At 41.1% G+C, this 23967-nt stretch overlaps 1 protein-coding gene across 1 annotated transcript in view; it reads left to right on the top strand.

Annotated features, from left to right (window-relative positions):
* LOC117440777 (zeta-sarcoglycan) overlaps positions 1 to 23967 on the top strand; it is a 568571-nt gene that overhangs the window by 329763 nt on the left and 214841 nt on the right. Inside the window, exon 3 of the mRNA XM_034077045.1 lies at positions 6278 to 6379. Coding sequence (XP_033932936.1) covers positions 6278 to 6379 — 102 coding nt within the window. The remainder of the gene's footprint in view (positions 1 to 6277; positions 6380 to 23967) is intronic.

Below are 23967 nucleotides of genomic sequence, written 5' to 3'. Positions count from 1 at the left end.
ATTTTCTCAGCAGCTAATGAAGCCAAACTAGAATGTTGAAAGTGACAAGGGCCAGGAAATGAGGGTGTGTGAGCAGAAATGTAATTAAGAGTATCACCAGCATAAAAGTAATATGTTTTGTATAATTCACAATTTTAACCTTGACATTTCCAAACAATTGCTGACGAATAATTATACAGTATGTCCTATGATCCCTGAGGCACACCAATAGATAATGTCAAGGAACCGATAATGCGGTCAGTCTGTTCAAACTCTGCCTGGAAATTCAGCAAAGGATTTTTGCTACCAACCTTTACTGAGCAGTATTTGATTCATAGTCACATGGTTGGTGTATAATCAAAATGCTGCTCAGTTAAGCATTATGTCTAAATTATTAAGCGTATTGTTCACTACTAGACAGCCGTGCTAGTGTTGTTTTTCTCCCTTAATATCATTAAAGAATTAACCCTTTTTTAAGCTGCTGACATTGTTTTTAAGACTTTAGATGGCTATATCTAGAAATGGGCCTTTTAGGATTTCACTATGTGGAGTCACCTTCTTTTAGCCTGCTGGTTCAGTCATTGACTTCCACACAAGAAGGTTCAAGGTTCAGGGTTCTTTATTTTGTCATACGAACATAGCTACAGTGTAGTTATGCCGATGCAAATCTTAGGTCACAGGCTTCTCCAACAGTGCAACACAATAACACAGATAAATAGAAAAATATAGAGGAATGTCATTTGAGTTTAAAGATAAATATAAAGCATTATGTGAGTAGCCGTGCAAAAAAATAATTTGCTAACTTAAGTAAGGCTCAGGATTGTCTCATTGTGTAAGTGCACTTTAGTATGTACCACCGTAGCAGCAACATTTCTGAATTAAATGCTACAAAATAGTAAAATGAGGATCTTGAATTATGAGCTTTTCAGAGTGATATGCCTAATTCCTCAAATGAACCACTAGATTCAAGAGGATGCATATTAAGATGTTGATTAAGAGTATACACTAACTGTATCCATCAGTAAATATTTGACTTTACATGGTGGGAGCACCGAACAGATGTTATGTTGCCTGAATCAGGGCCATTTTGAAATATATCAGCTGTTGCGTACAATGTACAGTATATACTGTATCATTTATATATATTTGTCTTATATTCTTACCAAATCATATAACCAAAACAAGCCAACCTCAAGCAGTCTTTAAAATACATAAGATGAGGTTAGACAGACAGTCCCTGGAAAAAAAACTAAAAGCGGTTGGGCCGACCAAAAGCCCACTTGGCTGCAGCGAGGTAAACCCTTGAGTTTAGTACGATTAAAACATATGCTGACGTTTAAATGGGAATATCCTGGAAAGAGAGAGTAATCTGTGATGCAAGAACGGAAATTAAAATTTGTTAGATCTCAAGAAGCTTAAATAATAAATAAAAACACTGTCGAGATCCTTTCAAAGAAAATTAATTAACAATGTAAAACAAACTTACAATCATAATTGAAAAGAGGGAATCTATATGTATTTGTGTAATGTATATTCATAGGTTAACATATCATTTGGTTTACATATTTACCAATCCACACACTAAAGGGACATATCAAGTCTTGTATCAATTGTTTTACAGCATAAAGCACGATGACTTATTCTAACCTTAAATGCATATAACTAAAGTTAGAACAAATCTGTTAGAGACAGATGAAGAGAGGGATGAAGAAAAGTAGGACAAAAAAAAGCCTCGACAAACAGATTCAGAGAGGCAGAGAAAGGGCTGAACAATGAGAAAAAAGATTTAGTCATTTTCTTCTGTTTGTTGATTAATTCCCATTGTATTCTAAGCTTCGGCAATATTGTTCTCTTGTACAATTCATGCCAACCATGCATACTGGTTTGACAATAAAACAAAAAGACGAGCAGTGTGTGAGATACAGAGAAAGAGGGAGGGCTGTCATGTTCAATCAGAATGTGGCTTCTGTGTTTGACAGTGGAGCAGAGAGGTGGAATAAACCCCCCTGATTAATTTAACATCATCGTCTTCATGTTTTTGAAGTGAGAGACAGAGTGAGACTGAGAAAGGGAGGATATGCATTGTGGGAAACGTGGTGATTGGGAATATGTAATTATGTGTATGTGATTCTCACTTTACTTGTTTCTATATATGTGTGTGTTCATTGTAATATATGTGTGTGTTTTGCAGGGAGTGAGTTTGTCATTCCACGGGCCTGTTGTGTTATTGCTTATTGAATGAGCTCTATGCTCCACTGTATATTCAGCGTAATGACTATAGATCTAACAACACTGAAAACATCTGGCTGGTTTAACTTATCGATCTGACAGACTCTTATCGCTTTGCTATGCGCCTATTTGTAAATTTGTATGTGAGTGGATTACATATAGAGTAGACCAATATAAGGGGTTGGCATTGGCCTTTATGTGGAAATCATGTCATTTGATCAATATTGCACCACCTTTTTGCAATAAAATGTATCAATGTTGATCATGTGGGAAACGTTTACCCTGAACACATTCTAACTCAAATCCACTAGGAATACTGTACACAATATAAAGTAATATAAACAAATAATTATGATTATTTTCTTATGCATTGTTCTCTTGAAAGCAGGGGATGAATTATTCAATATCATGACCAACACATCATGTGTGTATTGCTCTTTTATGTAGGCCAGATGCACATCTTTATATACAGTAAATAGCCATATATATTTTGCTACTGAAATGTACACACACAAATAACAAAACAAGATAAGTAATGAATCTAAAGATCCATATTCCTAAAGAAACAGGACCTTTAAATGCATACATACACAATTCAAAATATGGACTTTTTTAAAAAGGACTTTAAAATAACATTTCTCGAAAAAGTAGAATAAAATGCAATGCAATACATTCTTTGAAAATAGAGACAGAAGGGGAATTAAGGGTACCCATTGTTAGGTTGCATTTTACTCATTTTCAAGTTTTGAATTTCCCCAGCTTAACTTGTTTCCTTCTCTTCCATTTCCTCTTCTGGTCATCTCATGGTCTTATCCTCCCAATTCCTTTGGCTCCCTGTCTCTTTTCTCTCTCTTTTGTCATGAGAACATTTCTAATTTAGAAGGCTTTGTTGGTTTGCACCCAACAATTATTGATAATCCACTGCCGAACTCAGAAGAGAATTCCTGTCTTCACGGACAGTTTCATCGATATTGATGAACATGAAAAGAAAGAACCAGGGATGCAAGACCAATTCGTTGTCATCATGCAACACATTCTGTGGGAGAGTTACTCTGAATCGCTTTAATCCACATTGTTTTGTGAGGAAAATAACATTATCCCACAGTAGTAAACACTTCTCAAGCCTGAAACTACTTGTGCTGAGGGAGCTTTTTAGAGATAAACCAGGACGGTTCCTGTCATGGGTTGTTATTAATATCTCAATAATTAAAAACAAAACGCTAAGAAGAAAGTGTTGCCACAAGCTGCCACGTGGCATTTATACCAACATTGTTAGATTGTTTATTGTTTGCTAACCTATGTTCAACTTCTGCTGCAATAAATCAACAGACCATGAAACCTACCACACTACCAATAAGTCTGAACAAACTCTTACCAAGCACATGACCAGGGCCGCTGTAGCACTGTTACGCTTCCTCCACAGTCACTCTCATAAGCACTGATTTGACATGGAACAGTAGCTGCCTCGTTTCACTGTAAATGCCCTCACTATCCTAATATTACATTACATTACATGGCGTTTAGCTGACGGTTTTATCCAAAGCGACTTACAATAAGTACATTCAACCAGGAAGACACAACCTTGAAGAAAACAGAATCATATAAGTACATCAGGTTTCATAGAGCCAAGCATTTCAAGTGCTACTCAACTGGCTATAGATACGCCAGTCCTTTATTAGTATATAAGTGCTCTGTTAGCAGTTCTTAGTTAGTAATTCTATCGCTCTAAGTGGAGTCGAAAGAGATGAGTTTTCAGTCTGCGCCGGAAGATGTGTAAGCTTTCTGCTGTCCTGATGTCAATGGGGAGCTCATTCCACCATTTTGGAGCCAGGATAGCAAACCCACGTGTTTTTGCTGATGGGAACTTGGGTCCCCCTCGCAGCGAGGGTGCAGAGAGTCGTTTGGCTGATGCAGAGCGTAGTGCACGCGCTGGGGTGTACAGTTTAACCATGTCCTGGATGTAGGAAGGGCCAGATCCATTCGCAGCATGGTAAGCAAGTACCCTGCATGGCTGTGTGGAAGGGATTTCATCTCACCATGTTAGTCTGATACAACAATATTTCAGGCATTTACTCGTGTGAAATTTATAAAATGGGATACGACTGATCACAAACCGTCACAAAGCCACTTGTATCACAGCGAGATGGTCAGATGATCAGAAATGGCAATGTTATGTAATGAAGATTACTTAAATGTGTTTACAGGGCTCGTAGTCTAATACTGATGTATGGATATGTAGAGCTAGAGTCAATATTTACATTTTGCATACACTTTTTGGGCCATTTGATGATCAAAGGAAGCTGAGAGTAAGTTAGATAATAAACCAAGTTGGGTCATCACCATCACACCTTGGACTTTTGGTTTCTTGTTGTCTTGAATAAGGAAATGAAGATAACTTCTAAATAGTCTTTGCAAAGTTACCCAAATGCCTAAATATTGAAGATACATGTTATGCTGTCAACATTCCATATTATTCTGATGGAAGTACTTTAATTTAAACATGTATATGTATGTTAATTTGTTCCATTGCATTGACCCTTGTTTGAAGAGGCTCCCCACTGAGAGTGCAATCCTTCCCCTTTCCAAAGCTAACCTCTGTTCTACACTGCTCAATATCTCCCTGGGTTTTCTCAGCGGGGGTTCCTTTCATCGTTTTTTCTGACAACCTGAGACGTGTTCCTGGGGTTTTCTTTCTGAATTGTAAGCTAAAACTTCAGCACCCATGTCTTTTTAGAAAGACAGTACAACACTTCTGTTAGCATTTCAAAACTATAGCTCCCATGATGCTTTGACAGTGTGCCATAAGGCTTCTGAAGTGATATGTTGTAGTGGATTGCCACACAACATAAAGTGTGCCAATGTCCCCTCCTGCTGCCCATTCTTTGTGTTTTATCAGGGAAAATAACTCTTTAATCTTGAATGCATATTTGTAATTACATGCTTACATTAAACATGAAGTAGACTTTTAAGAATGTTCTCTGTAAAACAGATTCTGACTGTGGATTAAACTGACCTGTGTGAATACATGATATTCCCATCCCTCATCAATATTACACTGCTCATCAATGACTAATTTGTAATAAGTACGGGTGGGTATCCCTAAAAGCTATGAACATTTATAAAATTGTCTGAACCCAGGACATTAAAAAGTGTAAATCTCCTGAATACTGAAATGAATGGTGATATTTAGTCAGGGTGATTTGCAAGATAAAGCAGATGAATCAAGAGGAACTGCATTTTTTGTTTATATACTTGTTAAATGTCAATGGAAAGGCCAGCAGTGAAATTGTTCCCAAAGGAAGTGTCCCAAAGTAAAGCCAAGTGTGTACTCTACACACTCTGATGGGTTTAGGTTTGACAACTTGGTGTCTTTATTATTGTTCACTCTTTATAATTGGCTTCAAACTCAGGTAGCGAGGATGGTTTGCAGTTTTAGTGTCTGTGAAACGATACAGAGCTGTAAGGGACTGTCGACCTCCACCGATCCATTCAAAATGAGTAAATTAGACAGGGTGAGCTGGGCCTGCTAAATAGCATGTGATGTGATAATAACAGGTACACATGTATACACCCTTGGGTTAAGGATCTGTCTTCATGATACATGAAAGTAAAAGTTGTATAAACACTCCAAAATATTTGTGTTTCCAGGTAGAAAAATCAGCTCAGGAGAAGATATTTGAAAATCTCTAAGTCCATACAAAAACCTGATTAGAAATAAAAAACAGTTAAGAAACGTATTGGTCTTTTCAAGTCTTTTCAAGCTAGAAATGCAGGTGTATGAATAACTGATTAAGCAATTGTGTCTTACGACTGCTCTTCGGTCATCAGTTACTGTATTTATTATAATTAAGTAGTATAAAATGATAACATTTATAATTATGAATAATATAAAACTAATGAGAATGAAGTTGAGCGCAGCAAATTGTGTGATTGTTTCTGACGAGATAAGACAGCTGTGTCGGCAAATATAATAATACATTATTCTTTTGATTTGTAATTTGTTTTCTGAATAACCACTGAATTTCTCTCTCTCTCTCTCTCTCTCTCTCGATGTTGATGTGTCTTTTAGGAAGGAATGGGGAATCTGCAGGTGACCAAGGAAGGTGTCAGACTGGAGGGAGTGTCCGAATTCTTATTGCCTCTATACGTCAAAGAGATCCAGTCTCGCAGGGTAAGATTAGTCGTAGAAAAAAAACACATGCATTGTTTGACTATTCACTGTGAGATTTTAATAGATTTGAGTCATCTTGCAATCAGTTCAATCTGTTCAGGTTCAACTGCTTTCATATATTTATACCTTCAAGGTGGCGACAGCATTATGTTTTCAAGCTGCCCGCTTCTCCTTTTAAGGCGATAACTCCAGTTTTCAGTATATCTTTAATATCTGAATATTACACGAGTCCTCTGTTAGTGTGTGTGTGTGTGTGTGTGTGTGTGTGTGTGTGTGTGTGTGTGTGTGTGTGTGTGTGTGTGTGTGTGTGTGTGTGTGTGTGTGTGTGTGTGTGTGTGTTCCAATGCCTCAAATGAGCAGAAATCAGATGTTGTCCTCAAACTCTATTCGTCATGTATGTGACATATTATAGACTTGCATATGATGCAGCACTCTTCCATGTCTCCATTCATCACACAGAATCATCATCGATTCCATCAGGGGCAACACCGACACTATGTCACTCTATGTAAATCAAATCAAGTTGTATTTATATAGCAATTTATAAACGATTTTGGTCGAGCCAAAGTGCTGTACATAAAATAAAAATAGCCTACAGTAGAGACACTTTACAGCAAATACAATAGCACAGATTGCTCAGAATATCAGTATGAGAAAAACGACACCCTCTATCCTTAGAATGTAGGACAATCCTTTTGAAATTGTGTGTATGGGTGCTCAATATCTGTGTGTGTGTTCACATGTGTTGTATGTATGTTTTTGCGTGTGGAGTAGCATTTCAACTGCACAGCAAGAGATTAATGGTGTGATAGTGGGAAGATAAAGGACATTTGATAGACAGGGAATGTGGTTAAGATAAAATACTCCATATCACTGTAGAGTTGTTTTGCATTACCCTTAAAGGTGGGGTAGGTAAGTTTGAGAAACCGGCTCGAGATCGCTAGTATTTGAAAATACACAACCGGAGAAAATCTGCCACTTCCTTATAGAGCCCCTCCTCCAACACACGAACGCGTACATGACCAATGAGGGCACGAGATTTGTGCCCCGAAGGAAGGCTGACAGGCAGGTAGGCCATCCAATCCGTTTGGCTAAACGGATTGGTTGTACTTTTTACAGCTTCTACAGATGAATTTTTTGTATGGATTTTTTGTCAAAGCACTTAAGATATTCATTGCTATCGGGATGTTAAGAGCATTCCATGGAATATAACAAAAAGTGTATCTCGAGCCGGTTTCTGAAACTTACCTACCCCACCTTTAATTGAAAATAATATTTGAAGATATCTGTGATATCAGTTGCGCATAAAGGTTATGTTCTCAATATTTGGTGAAATGCTTTTTCTGATAGTCCTTCTCTCTTTTGCCGTATGCTGTTAGGACACATTTCTTAAAGGTAGGGCTTCCTTTACCACTTTTTGTGCATAGAGGATCCTGAAACGAGGGGTTACGTATTGTAACCCTTGTCATATAAGCACAGGCGGAGTCCTCTACTGGACTCTATGGGTACTACCTTATCATGCAATCGTTCACCTACTGAGACTTCTATAGACATAGCCGGCCTTGGGCGGGCCTACCTGAATGCGCGCGCATCTCACCGTATAAAAGAGGCCTCACCTCCTGATCATCCTACACCTCTCTTCAGCGAGCGGAATTGGACAGACATTGCCCCGAGTAGAGGGCTCCGCCTGTGCTTATATAACAAGGGTTACTATACCTAACCCCTCGTTATATATCTCACAGGCTCTGCAATCTACTGGACTCTATGGGTACAGTGGGCGGAGCCCCGATGTATGCACGTGCTGTCGTCCAACAACACCGTTCCACCCCACTGCCCCTGACCGGCTTTCTGGTTAGCAGCCGCTGCACTCTGACGCGCTTACCTCGCGAAAAGTGTGCTCGGAAAACAGTGCTGAGGGCTCCCCCCGTCCGCCCAGAGGCAGACGGAGAGAGTCCCCAGCCCTGTATGGGCTCACTATGCACCACCTCTCCTGAATCCCTAAGGAGCAGGGAGAGAGCAAGTGCCCCATGTCCCCCACACTCAGACACTGACCTCGTGCAGAGTTTGCGTGGACTATAGTGTGGAGGGCTCTCCCCTCCTGCCTAGGGCCCTCCAGCCCCGTAAGGGCCCAGTGCGCACAACGAAAAAAACATAAGCGCATTACGCCGGGGAGGGGGTCAGATACCCACTGACCCCCAGCCCACCATCGCTGGAATCCCACCCACTTTGGCTGGTGGATCCCGCTCTAGCTGCCTGGATAGACTGAATAACACTGTCAGACAATCCACCCTGTCTCAGCCTGTCCCTCTCAGGAGCAAAGCCTGGAGAGGTTGGCCCAGAGTGGGTAACGCCCCGATTGCACCTGCCTCTTGAGACATCGCCCCCCCAGAACTGGGGAACCGCCCAGGGCTAGCCCACCTTCTTCTGTGTCATCTCTGAGTACCACGGCACCCCAACGCGATACGGAGCCACTAGGATGACTGACAGACGTTCTCGCCTCACTCTCCCCAGGAGAGGGAGAATGAGACGCAGCGGTGGAAAGGCGTATAGCAGCTTCCTTGGCAATGGCTTGTGTGACGCGTCCACCCCCAAGGGCGGGTCGTCACCCAGGGCCATGGAGAACCACAGGGCACAGTGGCTGTTATGCCGGCTGGCGAACAGGTCCCATAACCACAGTTTCTCCACTGTGGTCAACGAGGCGGCGGTGCGGACTCCGCCCTGCGTGTTGATCTATGCCACTGTGGTACTGTTCTCGCTCCTAACCATTACATGTCTCCCCTGAATTAGGGGCTTGAAATGCTGGAGGACCAACAGTACTACCCATAGCTCTAGGAGGTTTCTGTGCCGTGTTTCTGTTAGAGACCAGCGCCCACCTATAGCCCTCTTCAGGCAGGTCCCTCCCCATCCTGTTCTGGATGCGTCCGTGAACACTGTGATGTAGGAGGGCACCCGTCCCAGTGTATACCCCCTCCAGAGGTGATCCGGGCACCCCCAGAATCGGAGGTTGCCCTCCACTGAGGGGGGGGGGGTGGTCACCAGCCTCTTGGGATCTAAACACAGGCTGGAGAACCACCTCTGCAGGCGGCACACATGCAGTAACCCGAGCGGGACCACAACGTGAGCAGCCATGAGACCCAGAGTCTGCATGACAGTTAAAGCTGTCCCCTGTTGCAGCCTGCTAACCGCCCGAAGCAGGGACGCACGTCTGCTCTCTGACAGGGTGGTGAGGTATGGGGGTGCTCTTTTTCCAATTGATTGCAAAGCCCAATTTGGTTTGGTGTAGGATCAATTAGGCTGTGCAAAACATTGCCTGTTCCCTGGACCTGGCCATGACTATGAGGTCGTCCAGGTAAAATAAAACTATCATGCCATGGACGCGCAGCGGCTGGAGCGCAGTGGCCATACATTTGCTGAACGTGCGTGGGGATAGGGAGTAGCCGAACGGTAATCTGTTGTACTCGTATGGCTACGGTACTGAGGATGGGACAGCATACTGATAAAAAGAGAACAGGAAGATGGTATAAAAACAAACTGAGTGAGAGAAGATCACTGAAGATAAAAAACGAGAATAGATGGAACGCAGTTAGACGAGAGGTGCTTTGAAGGCCAATGAGGAGAGAAAAGTAATTGGGGAAAAGGAGAAGGAGGGTTGTAAGTGGATAAAAGGAGGATCAACAGACACGTGTTTAGACGAGGTTATGGGTGGAATAGATAAGTGAGAAACTCAACTTGAGTCTCTATATTTACATTTGATATTTCTTTTTGACTTTGAAGTGCATAGCAATAGAAAATAATGATGTTTTCAAGAGTGTTTGTATCAAAAGTGTTGTGAATGCATGGCATAATAACCCAGAGCAACATCAGGACGGCTTGTACAGATGAGAAATACAGTGGATGCAGCAACTCCTGTTTTTTAAGTTGCAGCATAAATCAGGTTTTCACTACTTCAGCTGTTGCTATTTCATTATTTGCACCTACTGTATTGCTAGCTTTTCCCAGATGGTGTATATTTGCTTCACATTGAATGCATATGTTCAATTCCTGTGAACAGCCTCACAAATCAGGAGTACATAACAATTAAACTGTATTGGGCTTACTGTGTTGGTTCAGTTTGAAATATATGTAATATTGTGAAGATGACATGTCAAGATTAAAGTCAAGTCAATTTCACACACGAACCACAATCACAAACTATTCTCAAATAATTTAACAATATGTACAACATATCTCTTGTTTTACACTTGACACAGATAAACTCACAAATGAATACATATCTAATGATTACATTTGTTATATCTTGTTACAGTGAGTAAATAAATCATTTGTGTTTCATATCAGTGTAACCATTTCTAGGCTTGATCAAATATACCTTCATATTGTTGTTGTCACACACATTTGGATCAATATCCTTGTTCCCATGTTACAATACATCACCTTAAAGATGACTGTAATGGTATTCCACGGTAAAGGGCCTTTCACTATACAGGTAGTTCCAGTGGGATATAAATGCAGGTCACACTTAAACAACATGATTGAACATTGCAATTGCATCCCATTTAATGTATTCTAAGATTGCAGTGAATAATACGCTACTCTCTGACTTTGAAATGTTAAATTATTTAACTGAGAACGTGATTGTGATGGGATTGTGTGAATGTCTGCCAGGTCTGATCAAGCAAGGAAAGTGTATTTAGCACATTTAAACACAAGGCAATTCAATGTGCTTAAAAACAGTCATTACAAATTAATAAAAAGTAATAAACATACAACAAGCTTATATAAAATAACACAGGTATGAATAAACGTTAGAGTGCAGTGTAAGATATGAATAGTTCAATTAAAAACAGTGGCAAAAAGAAAAGTCTTCAGCCTGGATTTAAAAGTAGTAAGAGTTGTAGCGGACCTGCAGGTTTCTGGGAGTTTGTTCCAGATATTTGAGCATAGTAACTGAACGCTGCTCCTCCATGTTTAGTTCTGACTCTTGTGACAGAAAGCTGACCAGTCCCAGAAGACCTGAGAGTTCTGGATGGTTCATAATTTAGCAGGAGGTCAGAAATGTATGTTGGCCCTAACCATTAATCACTTTATAAACCAGCAGCAGTATTTTTGAAGTAAATTATTTGACAGACAGGAAGCCAGTGTAAATACTTCAGAACAGGAGTGATGTGATCCACTTTCTTAGTGTCAGTGAGGACTCGAGCAGCAGCGTTCTGAATTAGCTGCAGCTTTCTAATAGATGTTTTAGTGAGACCTGTGAAGACACCATTGCAGTAGTCGAGTCTACTGAAGATAAAAGCATGTGACATTAGTCTTTTAATCCTAGATATATTATTGAGGTGATGGTAGGCTGACTTCGCAATTGTTTTAATGTGATTATTGGAATGAAGGTCAGAGTCCATGACTACACTTAGATTTCAGGCTTTTTCTGCTGTTTTGAACATTGCCGATTGAAGCTCAGCACTGACTTGTATTCGTTCCTCCTTGGCTCTTATGTTATCTTTGTTTATTGAAGAACATTCTGACACATCCAGTCATTGATTTGTTCAATGCACTTAATTGGTGCTTGAATTAGGACGTAGTCTCCTGTTGACATGTGTATGTAATTGTGTGTGTTGTCTGCATAGCTATGGTAACTTATGTTGTTGTTGTTCCTTATCTGAGCCAGTGGTAGCATGTTGATGTTAAAGAGAAGAGGCCCCAGAATGGAGCCTTGAGGAACCCTACATGTCACATGTGTCAACTCAGATGTGTAGTTACCTATAGAAAGAAAGTTAAATGTGTGTGTATGTGTGTTTGTGTGTTTGAGTTTGTGTGTATTTGAGTGTGTGACAAAGACAATCCATCCATCCATCCATCTTCTCCCGCTTATCTGTGGTCGGGTCGCGGGGGTAGCAGTTCCAGCAGAGAGCCCCAAACTTTCTTTTCCCTGGCGACATCAACCAGCTCTGACTGGGGGATCCCAAGGCGCTCCCAGGCCAGCGAAGAGATATAATCCCTCCACCTGGTCCTAGGTCTACCCCTTGGTCTCTTCCCAGCTGGACGTGCCTGGAACACCTCCCTAGGGAGGCGCCCAGGTGGCATCCTAACTAGGTGCCCGAACCACCTCAACTGGCTCCTTTCGACGCGAAGGAGGAGCGGCTCAACTCCGAGTCCCTCCCTGATGACCGAACTTCTCACCTTATCCCTAAGGGAGACACCAGCCACCCCGCGGAGAAAACCCATCTCGGCCGCTTGTATCCGCGATCTCGTTCTTTCGGTCATGACCCATCCTTCATGACCATAGGTGAGGGTAGGAACGAAAATGGCCCGGTAGACAGAGAGCTTTGCCTTCTGGCTCAGCTCCCTTTTCGTCACAACGGTGCGGTAAAGCGACTGCCGTACCGCTCCCGCTGCTCCGATTCTCCGGCCCATCTCACGCTCCATTGTTCCCTCACTCGAGAACAAGACCCCGAGATACTTGAACTCCTTCACTTGGGGTAAGGACTCATTCCCTACTTGGAGTGGACAGTCCATCGGTTTCCTGCTGAGAACCATGGCCTCAGATTTGGAGGTGCTGATCCTCATCCCAGCCGCTTCACACTCGGTTGCGAACCGATCCAGTGTGTGCTGACGGTCGCAGACCGATGAAGCCATTAGAACCACATCATCTGCAAAAAGCAGTGGTGCAATCCTTAGTCCACCGAACTGCAGACCCCCTCCCCCACGACTACGCCTCGAAATCCGATCCATGTATATTACAAACAGGATTGGTGACAAAGCGCAGCCCTGGCGGAGGCCAACCCTCACCGGAAATGCGTCCGACTTACTGCCGAGGACCCGGACACAGCTCTCGCTTTGGGAGTACCTAGATTGGATGGCCCTGAGTAGAGACCCCCTCACCCCATACTCCCGCAGCACCTCCCACAGTAACTCCCTGGGAACTCGGTCATACGCCTTCTCCAAGTCTACAAAACACATGTAGACCGGATAAGCGTACTCCCAAGCCCCCTCCAGGATCCTTGCGAGAGTAAAAAGCTGATCCGTCGTTCCACGACCAGGACGGAATCCGCATTGTTCCTCCTCAATCTGAGGTTCGACAATCGGCCTGACCCTCCTTTCGAGTACCTTGGAGTAAACTTTCCCGGGGAGGCTGAGTAGTGTGATGCCTCTGTAATTGGCACACACCCTCTGATCCCCCTTTTTAAAAGACAATGTTTATCTTTTTTCAAAAAAATAAACAGCAGGTTGCCCTCACATTTTCTAAACAGCAGGCACGCTCTTTTTTATATTGACAGTCGCTATGCTTTTATGTGGTGTAGTGGAATTGGGGTAGGAGCCTGCTGAATCAGAAGTATCCACTAAACTCCCTCTGAACACAACCGTTTACTGCTTGTTTTGTGAAAAGATATACTGTAGAAATGGAGACACCAAATAAAGAGCCATGTTAAGAAATAAGCTGGAGGAAGAAGATGCAGAAAAATATGTTTTGTTAAAAGGGTATTGTTTCAATACAATGAAAATATGAATGCACCTAGCAAAATCTATATCATAAAATCGTTTACAACTAAATGTACTTAGCACAGCTACTGTATGTCTCTTATACAGTAAGGATGAATAGAGCGGCTAGGCAAACCAGTATGAACATAATCTATATCAGCGACGTGCAGTCAGGGGAGGCAGAGCCTCACCTGTCATACTCCAATGTAACGGAAAAACAACTAAAGAAAAACTAAATAGTAATAATAATAAAATGTCTCCACTGATCTGTGTTGTAAGTGTGATTTCTGTATGATTCCAATCGCTTTTTATTGTCAAAATCAGCATATTGGCCGAGCTCCGCTACAACTACATGGGAGCGATGAGAGTTCAGACCCTCACTTATATAGAGGTCGGAACATGTCATAAGTATAAATAGATACATGCATAAATACATGTAGGAATAAAAACATGAATAAATACTGGAATAAATATGTTGCAGTGTTTTCAGGGAGCCTTAGTGTGTGTGCTGTGGCTCAGCTGGAAAGCAGTTGACTCACGACCGCAGGGTCCCTGGTTCAACGACTGAACAATACGTACTTTTTTTTGTTTATAAAAGCTACAGCTAAATGAGATAATGTAGTTAATAAATGTATTCTTTGATATGGTTTAGCCTTTCTCAGGCTACAACATGGTTAAGTTTACGAATATTATTAAGGAATACAAATCCCTCTTTGCAATGTTTACCAGCCTCCTTAGGCTTTTCAATCACAATCATTAAACTGGAATAAATACAATATTGTTAACATGAACATATGATTTAATGTTCGTTATTTAGAGGTATTCTAAGGCTTTACTCAATGGGAACTCTGTATGAGAGAGCACACTGTTGAGATGTCCAATCTGCCTATTTTACACACTTTGACCAACAGGGGGGTTTGTGTTCAAATGAAGCCCATGATGAAGCCTCATGAGATGAACCCTTTTGCGAACCAATTGGCTGGAAAGCTTCAAAGCTTCATAAGGCTTCATCTCACCATCACTACCCAATTGTAATGAAAATGGGATCTTACTAAGAAAGAACAATCCAATATTTAGATTTTGGGTATCCTTTTGTTGAACAGTCTGTTTAAAATGAATCGAAGCATCAGACTAAAAAAGCTTTTGAAAATAACCGAACATTTAGATTAAGGTCAAAATATAATATTTGTAAATCTGACTCTGAAAGAGTCAGTGCCTCACCAGCCATGAACCTCACTGCACGTCACTGATCTATATATAGGCAGGCTAAGGGGGAAACAGGTGCAGACAATTAGGGCGGAGTCGACAATCACAGTGGAGGGAAAACACACAAGGGGAGGAAGTGAGGTAATCTGCAACAAGAGGGAAAGGTTACTACAAAATAAAACAGGAGACATAACACATAACAGAACACACAGAGGCACCTGTCCAAGTTACAGCTGCAGTTCAAACCAGAGAGATGTGATGTAAGGAATACATATTTATTGTTTACACGTCATATGAATGAAATGATTGCCATGATAATACAAAAGGAGAATGGAATGGTGTTTGGCGATTAGGCCCCGGTTTGCAGGATAATCATTCAGGAGGGAAATAACCGCTCCGATGAAATCCCCGGGGTCCAGACACTGGTGGTGGTGATAATTAGGTGGGACCAGTCTGAAGAAGGAAGGTTTAGCTTTGTCCTGGAGGAGGCGAGAGGGGTGGAGGCGGGTTGCGTGTGGTCACCTGAAATGACAACTGACAGGGAGGAAGAGCAGGTATTTAAGGAATTTAGCCTGTGCAGCAATTGGCTGCTGAGGGGTGACGCCCTCGTATTTAATGAAGGGGGAAGGGAGCAATAGAGTGACGTGTAAGTAGTGTTGTGCTAGTTACTGAAAACCAGTAACTAGTTACCATTACTAGTTACTTCATTTGAAAAGTAACTCAGTTACTTTACTAGTTACTTACACCAAAAAGCAACGCGTTACTGTGAAAAGTAACGTTTTCGTTACTTAAAAAAAGGGCTCCCAAAAAAAGAAAAAGCTCCCATTAACCTCTTAGGCCCCACGGACCCGGTTTCGGGGCCGAAATCCCGTCATTTGCATGAAACAACGTCTAAGTAACCATCATATTTAATAAAATAATAAATATTTTATATCCATATAACGGGAAAAAACTCATTTAAATGATATTTTTCATTTAAATAAACACAATGCTAACAGTGAGCCTCTGAATTAGCCCCGAGCGAAAAATGCTAACCTATTACTGCACCGAAAATCACTCCTAGCTCCCTTATTACTTATCCTAGCTGCACATCCAACACATCGTTTATGATCGTAAAGACACAGAATCTAACGGTGCCCACCTCAACACTGAAAGATACAAACTTGCGACGTTATCAACAAAAACGTACATCAAAACATGTGGCGCTAGGTAGCCTACAATGTTAAAATGGCTTACCTTGGTTTTGTCTGGTCAAAACTGGTCTTCAATGGCATTAAAACGATAACAACGATGATGTAGTTAATCCATAGGTTAATATCCAATGTGGCTGTGTCCCCTTTGACTTGTTCTGATAATCTATAAGCAATAAAACTGCAATTCCGTTTTAAAAGAGTAGAGCAGGCCATTCCTAAGCTCTGAAGCTTCATTGAATGCGCGAAGAAGCCATCTTTTTTTATTAACATCAGTGTGTGCGGGACGATTTCCCTTCGATTCTATTGGCTCTGACGGTTAGAAAGAGATGTCACGTGTCAAAATCGAAGAAGGGGGGCCAGAGATATGGAAAATCCACCCAAATGGCCCCAGAAGAGGTTTCTTTTGCTAAATCTGTCTTAAAAAGGTCAAATATCACTTGTTTTGCATCAATCTTGATACAGGGTACTTATATGTTGTATTTTGGATTACTAAAGCTTTTAGTCTACTAACCCATCACCCAAGGTTAGTTTTCACTATAAGTACAACATATGTTTTGGACGGACACTATAATTTACAGTTTTTTACCATGTTCATTTACAATTTTCTTTAAAATAAAAAACATCTATATTGATTCTGACTCTTCTACATCCAACTCACAGGTTTATCATTACTTTGAGATCAAAGATTATTAATTTAACTGAACTCTGCTAAGCAATGTGGTCTATACAAACACAAACACATAAGCCCCTTTCACACCAGCGCCTTTTCAGCTCCGGCTCGGAGCTAGAGCCTGAAAAGCGCCGGGTTTTCCAGTTCACACCGGAGCTGCATTTCCAGCTCCAAAAAATTGTCGGTCCAGAGGCAAGAGCTTTGGAGCTAAGAGGCGACGTCGCTTACGTCTCTCTTACGTCGAGGCGTGCAGGAAACTAAACCCACCTCCCATGGGTCGACTATTATGCCTGCCTACAAGCAGTAGTGCCTATAAACACACTTTATAAAGTCAGGCAACACTAACCAGGCTTTGTGTGATTCTGTTTATTTGTACCTTACTTTGACCATCCGTTCACTGTTATCGATCATTGTGGAGAGAGGCAGACGTGTTGTTTTGTATTATTGCAGCTATCGGATGCAAGTAGTCAGTTTAGCTTCGGTTGCTATGCTAACATCACCCGTTTTATACCAGATAAACTTTCATAACAGCGTTGTGATACCAAACAGTGTCAATTCAGACTGACACACATTCACTTAGGCTAAGGGGAACTGGGGATATGCATCAGCTGCTTGTGTGAGTCGGACAGTGAATACTTTAGAGCGGCCGCTGCAGTTTGAGCTAACCGGGAGCTAACGGGAGAATAAACTCTCGTGGAAGAGCAGCCAGCACTGCAGCGGTCGGTAAATGCTGCAGAAACACATTAATAAACAATGAACCACGGCACTCTGGAGAAAAGTATAAGATTGGAGAAGTCGTTATTCAATTTATTCTGGCTTCGTGTGATTAAAAGCAACACGATCATCGACCCGACGCAGTTGTTGTTGTTGTGAGCTGCCGTAATGGCTGCCGTTGGGGGGCAAATCAGCGATGTAAACGGTGACGTCATGACGCAGCAAGGGCAGCTCTGGGGCGCCAGTGGGCGGTGTGTACAGAGCGGGAGCTGAAAAGGGAAACCGGAGCTGAACCAGAAAAGCTCCCGCTCGGAGCTAGAAACTGAAAAGCGCTGGTGTGAAAGCCGCAATAGATATGTTTCAAAGTGCCAATTTATTTCAGGCCAGAACAAACTGACAAAACTTTAGTTGCCTGCAATCTACAGGTCTAGTCTGCCATAATTAACACAACATAGCTGTGAACCTGTTATGGTGGATCTGAACACACTCAACAATACACACACTAACATTCCCAAGATCAAATACAATCTGAATAAATTATTCAGAATCAAGTTGGAAAAAATGTACTTTCACACCAAATGCTGGTACAGACAAGACAACCATAAATGCATTAAAACAAAAAACATCAGCTCCTCAAAAATGAAATCTACAAGCAATACCATAAAATAAGAGTTGTATGCCGGCTTTTCTGAAACTAATGGAGAGTAAGCTGAATATATTGTTCAGAATCAAAGTGCAAAAAGTGCTTTCAGCACCATATAGAGGCAACTGCTGTTGTAGTCCAACCAAATAAGTATAACAAAAGTCAGTGTTTTTCCTTTAGTTCAAGTATGAAGTCCAGCAAGCATACAATAAGTGTTTTGTAATATATATATACAGATGTAGCACTCCAGATCAGACTCAAATGGGTGTGTCCCAGTCAAAAGCCCAGCGGATGCCAGTGGCTGGGGGTGTTGCCAAATTGCTAGAGGGCGTTGCCCAATTTCCCCATTTGTTCAATTACAGGATTTAACCATGAGATGGCGCTTCATTCACAAAATACACAATGGGCGTTGTAGAAACATCAATATTTTAGATCAAATAAAGTATATAGTTTGCTTTATGCAGTATATTTCTTGTAATATTGTACAGTAGATTGAAGTAAATCAACTTATACATTAAGATAAGATAAGATGGACCTTTATTAATCCCGTGGGGAAATTCAGTAGTTCAAACAGCAACAGGGTGAGAGTGAAAAACAGGACGGCACAGATTCACAGATTAATAAAATCAAAAATAAGATGAGCGATAAAAATAATAATAATGAGAAACTATGAAATAACTGGCTTGAATCTATATCCCAGTCTTTGTTTCATGCAAAAAGACCCAGTAAACACGGAGATACGATGATATAAAGTTAATACATTTCAAAAGTATGAAATATGGAAGCACATATTTGAATATCTTCGCCGTATTTGATCATTTTACGAAACGGAAAATACTGGAAACTGTAGATCCTGCTCAACAGGATGTATATGTGTATTTCTGTCGAAAGTACTGGCTTGAAACTATATGCCAGTCTTTGTTTCATGCAAAAATACCCAATAAACACGGACATACGATGATATAAAGTTAATACAGATATATTTCAGAAGTATGAATAATGGAAGCACATATTTTAATATCTTCGCTGTATTTGATCATTTTACGAAACGGAAAATACTGGAAACTGTAGATCCTGCTCAACAGGATGTATGTGTATTTCTGTAGAAAGTACTGGCTTGAAACTATATGCCAGTCTTTGTTTCATGCAAACATACCCAATAAACACGGACATACGATGATATAAAGTTAATACAGATATATTTCAGAAGTATGAATAATGGAAGCCCATATTTTAATATCTTCGCTGTATTTTATCATTTTACGAAACGGAAAATACTGGAAACTGTAGATCCTGCTCAACAGGATGTATGTGTATTTTTGTCGAAAGTACTGGCTTGAAACTATATGCCAGTCTTTGTTTCATGCAAAAATACCCAATAAACACGGACATACGATGATATAAAGTTAATACAGATATATTTCAGAAGTATGAATAATGGAAGCACATATTTTAATATCTTCGCCGTATTTTATCATTTTACGAAACGGAAAATACTGGAAACTGTAGATTCTGCTCAACAGAATGTATTTACCAGGGAGGGGGTGAGGTAATCAGTTAAACGGAGTGATACGAAACGAGACGAAAAGAGACGAAGAGGGACGGCGGGAACCGAAGAGAGACGGCGGGAAATGGAGAGAGACGAAGACAGGCGGCGGAAGACGAAGAGAGGCTGCGGGAGACTGCGATTGAAGTAAAGTGACAGACAAACATTGAGAATTTAGATATAGTTAGATAGATTTAGAGTTTTGAAGATTCAACTATGATGAAGAGAACTCTGAACGTGAGTCAAGCTTTAAGCTTGTTTTTTGACATGGAGGAGGAGGAATCTGTGATGTTGCCCTCTGTGTCGTAGTTGACAGAAACCGCTTTGAAGCGTGGCACAGATAAAGACAGAAAAAACAGATTTTTGTACATAATGTGTATATATATATATATTTGTATTATATTTGTAATAACACTTTTGCCTTATCAGAATGAAATCCCATGCTACCTCAATCAAACTTTCACATTATCATAGTCATATCCCATGTATATATTTCCAGCTTTTAAATGGTTGTTGTGTATGTTTGTGTTATGAAAAATAAAATCATTTTCAAAATCTGTTTTTACGTTTTTTTTTGTGATTTTGGGTCCAAAATGTTCATATAGTAGAAGATCACTGCTCTAAACAAAGTCAAAAATCCTACATCCAAACGAAATAAATATAATTAATTATGATGAATACGTTAAGTCTTGTTCATTGTTTTTCACTTTTATTAAATGTTTGATATTTCCGGTGGAAATGGTGGACTATCGGACATTCAAAATGCAGCATATTTTCACTCTTACACACATATATTCTCATTTTACATACATACATTTTCACTCTAACACACGGATATTCTCCTTTTGCTCATGCGAAATCTACTAAAACAAAGTATGTCATGTATATTTAGTTTTCGTTGATGAGACGAGACGGACTAAGGTGTTACTATCGGACATTCAAAATGCAGCATATTTCCCCCAAGTGTCTGTCAAAATGCATTTTACGTTTCTAACTTGCAATATCATTATTTCTGCTCTCTTCACTCCAGAAGAGCGATCTCTCTGTGTGCGGGGGATCACAGGAGGGGGGGTGGGGGAGAGCTGTGGAATGTGACTCCACACATTCCGATGGCCAATTAGTTTTAAACAAAGGGTCCCCAACATACATAAGGACACATGGGGGGTTGGGCTGGTGAACGGTAACACAGTAAATTATGTGGATTAAATCACATTTATTTAGTTAAAAATAAACGAAATGACTCGGTTTGCATTCATAAAGAATGCACAAACGTGTTTAATCATTAATGTCAGATATGTACTAAGTAAATAGCCTACATTAGTTCCTGCTCAAGATTAGATTCAACTTTATTGTTATTGCACAGATTACAGGTAGGCCTACTGAGACAACGAAATGCAGTTTAGCTTCTAACCAGGTGCAACAAGCAGTAAAGTGAAAAGTAATGTTCACAATCTACAGAATAAAATATATAATGAATTGAATGATGAATAAACAGTGAGGGGTATGAATACACTAGATATGAGCAGTATGGACAGTGTGTTAATGGTTAATGTCAGATATGTACTAAGTAAATAGCCTACATTGATTTCATGATGGATTAAACCACATTTATTTCGTTAAAAATAAACAAAATGATTAAATGAACTTTTTTGCATTTCAGACTTCGGGAATATATTGCGACATGAAGCCGATACAATAAATCAAAATCCAGTAACATTCTGAAATCCCCAGGATGTGTCCTAATCAAACCAAAAGAGAACATGCAGATATTAAACTCATAAAAGAAATGGTAGACATATTAGTACTCTTAGTGCCAAGTTGTCTCAGACAATCTGTTTTCCTAATGTGGGACAGTTCTGTGCAAAATGTGGGACACTGAAAAGTCTATATTAAAAAGCCTCAGTCACCTTCATTCATGTAATAAAAAAATCTCAGACCAGTAACACTCAAAGCTACAGTAAATGTGCAATACCATGCTATGTTACTATTTATAATGTTATTGTTGTTACAACAGAAGATGTTTTTATTTAAATTGAAGTTAAATGCATCAATCTGGTGCACTGAGGGCAAAATTAGTAGATTTGTGGATACAGCTCTCAACACTCATATGAAACAGAACTGTTCTTACAATGTGTGTTGGAAGGTATTAAATTACTATGCATATTTTATTGTGTAAACACACAGCTGATCACCTGAGAGCTGCCGTTTCATTCAGAGCGTTTAAAAAAAACGACGGTCTGATTTCAACAACTCAATGTGTGATTATTATAGCAGTAATATTAGACACTAATAATACTATAAACTATGAACACTGTACATATTATTGTTTGCCCGTGGGATTAGGGTGATCGGTAGTGAGAGCCGCTGCATTTTCCTCCGGTCGGATGTGATATAAAAACAAAGCGATTATTGTTGTTGTTGTAAACTCACGTGGATTAAATTTAGTGCATTCATTTCAACTCGCGAACATATGATACATTAAATGAATGCGAGGATGACGATCGAACATCGTTTGTTTGACCCTGGATGCATTTCCTGATCTAAAAACATAGCGATGGTTTTGTACTTACGCCAACGTGAATTAAACATTATTTTGTGAAATAAAAACATGGTGATGTTTAGTAAATGATTACATGTCTCTTACTTAGCACAGAATATGATCCTATCCGTGACATATGGATCTTAACAAATATCCGCTATATCAGATACCTGTAGATCAGCTGTTTATTTCACATGAGTTCCAGTGTGGCAGCTTTTCACGGCTCCCCCTGGTGGATCCATGATCCATTGCAGCTGGTTTCATTATAATTAAATGTATTTATCAAGGGGGCGTTTCAAGTCCTGCGGGGGGGTTTTACTTTTCAGCAGGGGCCCACCCCGTGCCGATCACGGACCCGCACGGGTAGGCGTCTGAAACGAAGCGCTACATCTGTATAAGGTAGATGATATTGATAGCAATGATTCAATGGTGATAATGTCACATGAGATGTACCAAGATATAAACAAGCTGTCTGATAACAAAGCAAGTGGTGTAAATCATATTTCTGCTGAACATCTTAAATATGCCAGTATGAAGATAGCTCCTCTCCTTTCTATTTGTTTTACTGCCTTTATGAGTCATGGCTTGTTACCAGACTCAATGTTGTCTGTTCTGTTAGTGCCAGTTATTAAGGACAAAGCCGGTAAAGTGGGAAGCCTAGATCAGTGTTTCTCAAACTTTTTCATACCAAGGATCACTTGACCAATAAAAAAACACTCGCGGACCACCTAACTCCACAAATATACAAAAACACATCGTTACAGTACATTTGATAAACTCACACAAACGTTTGAGTGCTTCCTGTGTCTAAGCTGATTCACCGCTCTTAATCTATTACCTATCGACACAGATAACGGCTACTGGCAGGCAGGGCCCCGGCATGTCCTGGAAAAGAGTTCAGAGTGCGATATACGCCCTTGAGCCTGGACCCAGCATATATCAGTCAGTGTTTGCAGGGGCCTGGCGTCGACCAAGACGCAGCTGTGCATATATCCTCCACACTCACACCGTTGAATAAGGCTGTCGACGCAGCCACAGCCCGTGTGGAGTGCGCACGGACCCCCGTAGGGCAGGCTCTCCTTGCCTGTCCGTAGGCATGTGCAATGCACTCGCAGAGCCAGCCTGCCAGGCGTTTCTTGGACAGAGCTTTCCCGATCACACCGCCCCCCACACACACACGAACAGCTGTTCGGTGCGTCTAAGGGCAGCCGTGCGCTCTACATAACATGCTAGCGCACGCACCGGGCAGAGGAGGTACAGTTTAGCTTCCCTGGCCCCACCATGGGGGGGGGGAAGACTAAAACCCCCTAACTGAATAGCCCTCGACCTGAACGCACTCCTTAGCTTTTGGGCACAAAGGAGGGGTTCGGTCTGAGTGTCGCGCCGCTCCGGTCACCCCGAATCAGTAAACAGCTCGGGTGCACCGACAGAGCAGTTAACTCGGACACCCTTTTGGTTGACGTTAAGGCAAGAAGCAAAGCTGTTTTCCACGACAATGCTTTCAGAGAGGAGAGCTCCAGAGGCTCAAACGGCCCCGAGGCCAGAGCCTCGAGCACTAGGGGCAGGTCCCACTGTGGGGTGGAGGCGTGCACGACTGGGCG

This window comes from Pseudochaenichthys georgianus, chromosome 1, assembly GCF_902827115.2.
Source record: "Pseudochaenichthys georgianus chromosome 1, fPseGeo1.2, whole genome shotgun sequence".
In the NCBI taxonomy this organism is placed as follows: domain Eukaryota; kingdom Metazoa; phylum Chordata; class Actinopteri; order Perciformes; family Channichthyidae; genus Pseudochaenichthys; species Pseudochaenichthys georgianus.
Note: the sequence above shows the minus strand (reverse complement) of the source record. Positions and strands in the feature narration are given on the sequence as shown.